At 45.1% G+C, this 10,658-nt stretch overlaps 1 protein-coding gene across 2 annotated transcripts; it reads right to left on the bottom strand.

Moving 5' to 3' along the window:
* Window positions 1-3,447: 3,447 nt before the first annotated feature.
* LOC144698174 (uncharacterized) lies at window positions 3,448-9,669 on the bottom strand. 2 transcript variants are annotated; one of them, XM_078570119.1, is made up of 2 exons: window positions 9,610-9,669; window positions 3,448-8,823 (listed from the first exon to the last, which is right to left on the bottom strand). In XM_078570119.1, exon 2 carries the CDS (start codon window positions 6,729-6,731, stop codon window positions 5,694-5,696), a length of 1,038 nt encoding a protein of 345 aa, XP_078426245.1. In that variant the 5' UTR covers window positions 6,732-8,823; window positions 9,610-9,669; the 3' UTR covers window positions 3,448-5,693. The 2 variants fall into 2 exon arrangements, with proteins under 2 accessions (XP_078426245.1, XP_078426246.1); XM_078570120.1 differs by having other exon boundaries at window positions 3,448-6,834; window positions 9,610-9,644.
* Window positions 9,670-10,658: the final 989 nt, after the last annotated feature.

Below are 10,658 nucleotides of genomic sequence, written 5' to 3'. Positions count from 1 at the left end.
AACAAAGACATTAGTCCCAGTCCTGTTAAGGTATAACCCGTCCTTCTTGTACAGATCCCACCTGCCACAGAACCGATCCTAATGCCTCAGAAGTCCAAAGCCCTCCCTCCTACTTCATTTCTCCAGCCAAATGTTGAACAGCTCAATCTTTCTATTGTTATGTTCACGAGCACGTGGCACTGGGAGTAATCCTGGGATTACTAACTCTTGAGGTCCTGCTCTTTAATTCCCTCCCTAACTCCCTAAAATCTGCTTTCAGGGCCTTATTCCTTTTCCTACCTATGTCATTGGTCCCAATGTGGATCATGACCTCTGGCTGTTCACCCTCTGCCAAAAGAATGTCCTGCAGCCACTCTGTGACATCCTTGACCCTGGCACCAGGGAGGCAACATACCATCCTGGAGTCAGGCCTATAGCTGTAGAAACAACTGTCTGCTCCCCTAACTATGGAATCCCCTACCACTATACCTTTTCCACACTTTCTGCTCTCTCTTGTGCAGCTGAGCCACAATCTTGGCTCTTGTTACAGTCCTCTGAGGAACCATCTTGATCAGCAGTATCCAAAATGGAAAAGCAGTTAGAGAGCAAGATAACCTCAGGGGATTTCTGCACTTCCTGCCTGTTTCTTTCAGATACTATGGAGATCACCCATTCCCTCTCTGCTGTGTACTTCTTAGCTGCAGTGTGACCACCTTTCTTAACGTGCTATCCACATAATCCTCAGCCTTGTGGATGCGCCACAGACTCCAGCCGCTGCTCAAGTTCCGCAACCTGCAGCTCAAGTTTCTCCAGCTGGTGACACTTCCTACAGATATAGTCATCGAAGGCACTTTGTGCCTGCACAAGTTACCACATCTTGCAGGATGCACATTCCACATGGCCAAGCTGCAGTCCCATATCTTAAACTTTATATAAACTGTTTACTACAGTATGGTACAATATAATAACCAACCTGTCACTTACCAATTGTCTCTCTTCTCTGTGGTGAGTCGGGAAAGGCCGATACTTACCAACTAATCAACTTATGGGACTCCTGTCATGTCACTTTTAGATTTTCTCTGTAAACTCCTGGCTCTCCCTCTCTCTGCCTTTTTGGACTCTCTCTTTCTCCCTGAACTCCTGCTGCTTTATAGGCTTCCACTGTAGCAAAGTAAGAGTCAGCTACTGCAGGCAGAGAAAATATAGAAAATGAAAGGATCACCTCCTTCCCTCTTCACTGAACTCCCTCAACTCACCAAACACCAACTTAAGCCCTCTAATGCAGCCCAAAGAAGAACGGCAGTGCAACCGATTCCACATCCTGAGAGATACTGTAACCGGAGTAATTTTGTCAGTTTTGTTGGCCATCAATGTAACTATTGTGACTTGACTGTCTATTGTAACAACTGTGATTGGGCCATAGATGGAACTAACAGATGTTAGTAAGCTAACAGGTCAAGAAGCCATTTTGAACTAATCCAGGAGACATGGATGACCAGAGATGTTCAGGTTATGATGAGAAGGAAAAGAGAGGCTTTTAGCAGGTACAAGGGAAGCAAACCAGCTGAGGCATTAGTGGAGTACAGACAGTGCAGGGTGGAGCTTAAGAAAGCAATTAGGAGAGCAAAGAGGGGATATGAGAAACCTCTGGCTGGTAAAAGTAGAGAAAATCCCAAGATATTCTATAAGTATATCAATGGGAAGAGGATAACCAGGGGAAGAGTAGGGACAAAGGGGGCAATCTATGGGTGGAGCCAGAGGACATCGCTCGAGTGTTGAATGAATACTTCACATCCGGCTTCACCCAAGAGAGTGAGGAGGAAGGTTATCGAACTCGGTGAAAGAGACTGCAAGGTTCTTAAGCAAATTGATATAGGGAGTGACAAGGTATTGGAGGTGTTGGCAGGCTTAAAAGTGAACAAATCTTCAGGTCCAGATGAGTTGTGTCCCAGACTACTGAGGGAGGCAAGGGAGGAGATCGAAGGGGCTCTGACCCAAATTTTTAATTCCTGTCTGGCCAAGGGGGAGGTGCCAGAGGACTGGAGAAGAGCTAATGTGGTTCCACTATTTAAGAAGTGTTGTAGATGTAAGCCAGGGAACTACAGGCCAGTGAGTCTCACGTCAGTGGTAGGGAAACTCTTGGAGAAATTTCTGAAGCAGAGTATCTATCTCCACTTGGAAAGGCAAGGTTTGATCAGGGATAGTCAGCATGGCTTTGTCAGAGGGAGGTCATGCCTAATAAATTTGAATGAATTTTTTGAGGAGGTGACCAGGTGTGTAGATGAGGGTAGTGTAGTTGATGTAGTTTATATGGATTTCAGCAAAGCCTTTGACAAGGTCCCATATGGGAGACTTATAAAGAAGGCAAATGCACATGGGATACATGGTAATTTGAAAAGGTTGATTCAAAATTGGCTTAGTTGTAGGAGGCAGAGGGTGATGACAGGATGTTTAGCGACTGGAAGCCAGTGTCCAGTGGCGTACCACAGGGATCTGTGCTCGGTCCCCTATTATTTGTCATTTATATAAACGACATAGATGACTATGCGGGGGGTAGGTTTAGTAAGTTTGCGGATGACACAAAGATTGGCCGGGTGGTTACCAGTGAGGTTGAGTGTCTTGGGCTACAGGAAGATATAAACGGGATGGTCAAATGGGCAGATAAGTGGCAGATGGAATTTAACCCTGAAAAGTGTGAGGTGATACACTTTGGAAGGAGTAATTTGACAAGGAAGTATTCAATGAATGGCACGGCACTAGGAAGTTCTGAGGAATAAAGGGACCTTGGCATGTGTCCATAGATCTCTGAAGGTGGAGGGGCAAGTTAGTGGGGTGGTGAAAAAGGCATTTGGGACATTTGCCTTTATCAATTGAGGCATAGATTACAAAAGTAAGGAGGTCATGTTGGAGTTGTATAGAACCTTGGTGAGGCCACAGCTGGAGTACTGTGTGCAGTTCTGGTCGCCACATAATAGGAAGGATGAGATTGCACTGGAGGGGGTGCAGAGGAGATTCACCAGGATGTTGCCTGGGATGAAATATTCACGTTATGAAGAGAGGTTGGATAGACTTGGGTTGTTTTCATTGGAGCAGAGAAGACTGAGGGGCGACCTGATCGAGGTGTACAAGATTATGAGGGGCACGGACAGGGTGGATAGGTAGCAGCTGTTCCCCTTAGTTGAAGGGTCAGTCACAAGGGGGCATAAGTTCAAGGTGAGGGGCAGGAGGTTTAGGGAGGATGTGAGGAAAAACCTTTTTACCCAGAGGGTGGTGACGGTCTGGAATGCGCTGCCTGGGAGGGTGGTGGAGGCGGGTTGCCTCACATCCTTTAAAAAGTACCTGGATGAGCACTTGGCACGTTAAAACATTCAAGGCAAGGCTGGTAAATGGGATTAGGTAGGTAGGTCAGGTGTTTCTCATGTGTTGGTGCAGACATGATGGGCCGAAGGGCCTCTTCTGCACTGTGATTCTGTGATAGTAATATAAACCAGTTACTGCATGAATGGAAACCGGCCAGGAATGATTGAACAAAGTAGAGAGACTCAATTGTGAGACAGTTGAAGGATAAGCAATTAATCAATAGATGTATTGGTAAAGGCTGGACATATAACCTGGGACAGAAAGTCTGTAATGCTTACCCATAATTTTAAATGTACTAAACGTACATTATAAGACAGTGCATTGTAAAATGATCTTTCACAGACCAATCTAGAAAGATAAGTTGTGCTAAGTCGAAGTCTTTATGTCCTTGGGGAGTAACATAAAGATGGGTAAAGAATAAGGCATTATTGAAGAATTATTAAAAATCAGATACTGAAACATCGGGAGTAGCCCCATTTTATTACTGTGTGGAAAGATGCTCACATATGTGAGAAACAAATTATAAATAAGCAGACAGTTAATTATTGTTTGACAGTTAGGCTAATTTGAGATAAGAAAATAAGAGTTAAGGGGATCAAATGAAGGTGTGGAGAAGCCATTTTGCTGGCATGTTATCCACGCACTGAGTGTTTGAGACAGGATTCTGAAAGATCGACTGTCGACGGGCGAGCAGAGGGTTAGCATCACTTCACACCTTCAGCTTGATCACCCGAGGAAGGTGTGAGAAGTCTGCTTAGTTGTTAAGCTTTTTCCTTTTACTGTTAATTGAAACTTAGTTTTCTAATTTTTTAACTTGTTACCTTTCTACCGTTTAATTGTTAACAAATCTTTTAAATTTACCATCTGAAGTATTCAGTCTTGTCCGATGATTGAGTCTAGTGTGAACCAAATGATTTATTAGATAATACACAAATGGGGACATCAGGTCAAATGAGTTATACCCCATAAACTATCTGTAATGCCCTTTACACCATGAGTTCTGATTTTGTGCAGTAACCTTTGATGTGACACTTTGTCAAATGCCTTCTGGAAATCGAAGTACAGCACATCCACAGGTTCCCCTTAGCTTGTTGCTTGTTACTTCCCCAAAGAACACTAATAAATCAGTCAGGCATGATTTCTGTTTCACAAAACCATGTTGACGCTGCCTGATTACATTGAGACTTTTTAAGTGTTCATTAGAACCTCCTGAATAATAGATTCTAGGATTTTCCCAATGACATATGTTAAACTAACTGGCCTGTAGTTTCCTGCTTTCTGTCTCCCTCCTTGAATAGAAGAGTCACATTCACTATTTTCCAATCTGATGAGATCTTTCCAGAATCTAGGGAATTTTGGAAAATTAAAACCAATGCATCTACTATTTCAGCAGCCACTTCTTTTAAGACCTTAGGATGAAGTCCATCAGGACCAGGGGACTTGTCAGTTTTTAGTTCTAATAATTTTCCCTGGTGCCTGTTATAAGTTCCCTGTAATTGTTTTAAGTTCCTCTCTCCCTTTCACCTCCTGATTCACAATCATTTCTGGCAGGTTATTTGTATTCTTTGCAGTGAAGACAGGCGCAAAAATCTGTTGTGTTTGTCCGCCATTTCCTTATTTTCCATCATTAATTCCCCAGACTCACTCTCCAGAGGACCAATGCTCACTTTACTGATTCTTTTCCTTTTTAAATACTTGTCGAAACTCCACCTGTTTTTATATTTCTAGATAGCTTTCTCTTGCAGTCTAATTTCTCCTTCTTTATTAATATTTTAGTCATTCTTTGCTGTTCCTTATATTCTTTATATGGTATTATAAAAACTGCAGCATTCCAATTGTTGTTGACGGTTCCCGTGTGTTCGGCTCTCAGCTGCAGGCAGCGCCTGGTTCAGTTTTACCCAACACATCTATGTCTGTGATGTCGCATTCATCTCATATTTATAAAGCTACTTTCACGCAGTGAGAAACATTCCAAGGGGCTTCACAGGAGTGATGACCCTGAGCCACATAAGGAGATGTGAGGATGTTAAACTGAGGGTCCCTTCTGCTCTCTCAGGCGGATGTGAAAGATCCCATGGCTGCTATTTTTAAGAAGAGCAGGGGCGCACTCCATGGTGAGGGCAATATTTCACCCTCAACCAATCTGACTAAAAACAGGTCATTTCTGGTCATGATCACATTGCTGTTGAGGAGGTTTACTGCGCACAGAGACGTCCTGAGATTGTGAAAGGCACTTTACAATTCTGTCAACTCCAGCCCGGATACTGTGATTAGCAACAACACTTACCCAATATCATAATTAATAAGGTTCACTCCTGAATCTGATTAACAGCAGCAGAATTTGAACAGTGCAGTCACGTGTGAATTCGCTGGTGTGTCAGCAGGTTAGAAGATCGATTAAATCTCTTCCCACACACGGAGCAGGTGAAGGGCCTCTCCCCAGTGTGAACTCGCTGGTGAGTCAGCAGGTTGGATGAATGAGTAAATCCCTTCCCACACACGGGACAGGTGAAGGGTCTCTCCCCAGTGTGAACTCGCTGGTGTCTCAGCAGGTTGGATGATCGATTAAATCCCTTCCCACACACGGGACAGGTGAATGGCCTCTCCCCGGTGTGAACTCGCTGGTGTGTGAGCAAGTGGGATGGTCGTGTGAATCCCTTTCCACATTCAGAGCAGGTGAAGGGCCTCTCCCCAGTGTGAACTAGCTGGTGTGTCAGCAGGTTGGATGACTGGGTGAATCCCTTCCCACATTTGGAGCAGGTGAACAGCCTTTCCCCAGTGTGAACTCGTTCATGTACAGTAAGTTCAGATGATCGTCTGAACCCAGTCGCACAGTGAGAGCACCTGAACGGTCTCTCATCAGTGTGAATACGTTGATGATATTGCAGATCCCCAGAACCTTTGAAGCACTTTCCACAGTCTGGACATTTAAAAGGTCTCTCGTCAGTGTGAACCCGTTGATGTGTCAGAAGGTGGGGCGATGTCCTGAACCTCTTCCCACACTGTGAGCAGCTGAACGGTGCATACCCGGTGTGAATGCGCTGGTGCTCCCTCAGTCCATGTGGGTTTTTAAAGCTCTTTTCACAGTCAGGGCATTTAAACTCTCTCTTTTCAGCGTGGACTTGCTGGTGTTTCAGCAGGTGGGATGAGAGAGTGAATCCTTTTCCACACACGGAGCAGGTGAACGGCCTCTCCCCAGTGTGAAGTCGCTGGTGTCTCTGAAGGCAGACTAACTGAATGAATCCCTTCCCACACACGGAGCAGATGAATGGCCTCTCCCCGGTGTGACTGCGTCGATGAGTTTCCAGATCAGACGGGGATCTGAATACCTTCCCACAGTCCCCACATTTCCACGGTTTCTCCCTGGTGTGAACGGTGCTTTTTGCTTCCATGTTCAAAGGATGATAATATTCAGGTCCTGATGAATCAAGTGACTCTGGCTGATTTTGATGTGATAGTGGTTTGACTTTCCAAACTGAAAATCCTTCTAATACTCTACAAAATGAATTTAAAACATAAACAAGGAACTGTGAAACAGAACCGACAAAAACACAAGGACAGGCTGTGACATTGAGGTGAATGAATCTGGTAATTTGTGGGACCAGCACGAGGAAAATGTGACCATGGAAGCTACCAGATTGTCATAAAAACCCAACTGGTTCACTAATGTCCTTAAGGGAAGGGAACCTGCCTCCCAGTCTGGACCTACACAAGATTCTGGCCTCTATGGGAGAAGAGAGAGTGAGAGGTGGAGGAGGGGAAAAGGAGATGGATTTCATAGATCTGCAATTCAACCAGAATTTGAAAATTCCAAACCCATGACCCCCACCACCTGGAAAGACATGAGCAGCTGGTGCATGGGGAAAACCATCAGCTTCAAGACGCACAGCATAGAGTTCACACTGGGGAGAGGCCGGACACCTGCTCCATGTGTGAGAAGGGGTTTAATCCATCATCCAACCGGCTGACACACCAGCGAGTTCAGCAGAGACCCCAGGGGTTGGATTCTGCTGTTCATCATATCCAGGACTGAACCATGTTCATTCTGATAGTGTGGGTTTGTTTCTGCTGATGTTAATAATCTCTGTAACTGGACTGGTGATTTAATATTCTGGAAATCGCCTTCTTTTACTTTGTAACCCTTACTCTTCAAATGAAGCATCTTTCTTCGGCCTACAACAAACAGTGATTTACTTGTAATTTTTTCCATTTAGTTTCTTTATTCAGTGCTCACCATGTGGTCTGCTCTACGTTGGGAAGATCAAACACAAATTGGGTGATCACTTTGTGGAACAACCTCTGTTCAGTCTGTGAGCTTGACCCTGAGCTTCTGGTCACTTGTCATTTTAATTCTTTGCTCCACTCCCACTCTGACCTCTCTGTCCTTGGCCACCTGAGCTGTTCCAATGAAGCTCAATGGGAGCTTGAGGAACAGCAGCTCATCTTTAGATTCGACACTTTACAACCTTCCGGAACTCAACGTCGAGTTCAGCAGTTTCTGCACCAACAGGGAGTTGTCAGGATCGGGAACTCTTGACCTCTGGAACCTGATTCTACAGGGAATTTTAAAAGGAAGTTGACAGGGATTTGAGAATGAGGAATTTACTGATTACAAACAGAATGCATGTGAGTGGGTCTAAATATGACTGCTCTTTCAAAGAGACAGCAGAAGCACAAAGGGTTGAATGGCCTCTTTCTGTGCTGTAAGTTTCTATGATTCTAGGGGATGGCTATTTAGTCCCTCGTGTCTGTTCCACCATGAAATGAGATCATGGCTGATCTGTGATCTAACTCTATACACTTGCCTTTGCTCCACATCCATTAATACCTTTGGTTAACAAAGATTGTTCAATGTCATATTTAACATTAACATTGATCTTGCATCAACTGTTGTTTGTGGAACAGAGTTCCTCACTTCTACCTCCCTTTGTGTGTAGAGGTGTTTGCTAACTTCACTTCTGAAAGGTCTAGCTCTCATGTTTACATTATGCCCACTATTGCGTTGATATCCTCTTTAACCAGCAATGCAACTCCACCGCCTTTTCCTTTTTGTCTGTCCTTCCTAAATACTGAATACCCCTGGATGTTCAGTTCTCATCCCTGGTTGATGCAAGATCAATGTTAATGTTAAATCTGACATTGAACAATCTTTGTTAACCAAAGGTATTAATGACATTGAACAGTCCCAGATTCCCCAACTGGTGGAAATTGTTTCTCTCTATCTATCCACTCAGTTCCAATTAATATTTTGACAACTTTGATCAAATCACCCCTTAATCTTCTAAATTCCAGTGAATACAACGCAACTTTGTGTCATCTCGCCTCACAATTTAACACTTGGAGTCCAGGTATCGTTCAGGTAAATCTGTGCTGCACTCCCTCCAGGGAAAATGTATCCTTCCTGCCCAGAACTGAACACCGTTCTCCAGATGTCGTCTGACCAGGGCTTTGTGTATCCAGATGCTTTTCCAGTCACAGTGATACCTGAAATTAATTTATTAGGAGAGATGACTGAAACTCGGATTGTGTTTCCAGGAATTTATCCAAGATAGAGAGAAATTATTTCTGTTAACTGGGGAGTTGTGGACTAGGGGCATAGTCTAAAAATTGTAGCCAGGTCTTTCAGATTGAAATGGGGTAACAATTGTTGACACAAAAACAAAAGTTTGGAATTCTCTCCCACAAATGACAATTCCCTCACCAATATGGCCACCCATTTACACCCCCACCCCCACCTTCCCCTCCCAAGATGGTGATAGACAGTTGCCTGCATAAACCAGGCCTCTTACCAGGGTTTCCAGGCCCACAGCCACCATGTTTTTTTTATTCTATGATGGGATGTGGGCATTGCCCATCCCAATAGACCTGGAACTGAGTGGCTTGCTGGACGGTTTCAGAGTGAACCACTTCACTGTGGGTCTGGGGTCACATGTAGGTTGGCAGATTTCCTTCCCTGAAGGAGCGCAGGTGAACCAGATGAGGTTTTAAAACAACCCATGATAGTTTTATGGTCACAATTTCCGAGACGAGGTTTATATTCCAGATTTATTCACTGAATTGAATCCATATCCTCAGAACAGGGTCTCTGGGTTTCTAGCCCAGTGACATTACCACTAGGCCACCGTCTCCCCGAGCCCCGAGCTCGCGCGCGGTTTCCAGGCTCTCCCCGGTTCATAATCTCCACCCGCCCTCTGAGCTCGCGCGCGGTTTCCAGGCTCCCCCCCCCCCCCCCCCCGGTTCCAATCTCCAGCCGTCGGCTTCATTTCTCACCCTTTGTGATCTTAACCCGACCGCCTTCTTCCGGCTCCGATTCCAGTACTGCGCATGCTTCGGTCGCAGCCTAGCCGCGCCCCTCCATCACTCCGATTGGCTCTGAAACCAGCCGCTGCCGCAGACACGCCCCCTCCTGCTATTGGTCTGGAGCTGCTGTCAATCAGCCGGGCATTGTGAGCTGTCAGGTGAGAGGTCACTGTCGGGAGCGGGTTCATAAACACAGAGATAAAAACAAAAAACTACTGCGGATGCTGGAAATCCAAAACAAGAACAGAATTACCTGGAAAAACTCAGCAGGTCTGGCAGCATCGGCGGAGAAGAAAAGAGTTGACGTTTCGAGTACTCATGACCATTCAGCAGAACTGAGTGAAGTTAGGAGAGGGGTGAAATATAAGCTGGTTTAAGGTCTGGAGGGGGGGGGGGGGGCGGGGGGGAGAGAAGTTTGAAGGGGGGCGTGTTGTAGGGACAAGCAAGCAGTGATAGGAGCAGATAATCAAAAGATGTCACAGACAAAAGGATCAAAGAGGTGTTGAAGGTGGTGATATTATCTAAGAAAATGTGCTAATTAAGAATGGATGGCAGGACACAAAGTACAGCTCTGGTGGGGTGGAAAGACTGACAGGGTATTATAGTTATAGATTAAAAATAATGGAAATAGGTGGGAAAAGAAAAATCTATATAAATTATTGAAAAAAACAAAAGGGAGGGGGAAGAAACGGAAATGGGGGTGGGGAAGGGGGGAGGGATTTTAAGATCTAAAGTTGTTGAATTTAATATTCAGCCCGGAAGGCTGTAAAGTGCCTAGTCGGAAGATGAGGTGCTGTCCCTCCAGTTTGCGTTGGGCTTCACTGGAACAATGCAGCAAGCCAAAGACAGACATGTGGGCAAGAGAGCAGGGTGGAGTGTTAAAATGGCAAGCGACAGGGAGGTTTGGGTCTTTCTTGCAGACAGACCGCAGGTGTTCTGCAAATCAGTCACCCAGTTTGCGTTTGGTCTCTCCAATGTAGAGGAGACCGCATTGGGAGCAACGAATGCAGTAGACTAAG

This window comes from Cetorhinus maximus, chromosome 23 (genome assembly GCF_964194155.1).
Source record: "Cetorhinus maximus chromosome 23, sCetMax3.hap1.1, whole genome shotgun sequence".
Classification (NCBI taxonomy): Eukaryota; Metazoa; Chordata; class Chondrichthyes; order Lamniformes; family Cetorhinidae; genus Cetorhinus; species Cetorhinus maximus.
This window is presented reverse-complemented; position numbering and strand designations above follow the sequence as displayed.

Coding starts and splice junctions, on each gene's coding strand:
- LOC144698174 (XM_078570119.1), bottom strand. CDS start 6,731: ATGGAAGCAAAAAGCACCGTTCACACCAGGGAGAAACCGTGGAAATGT.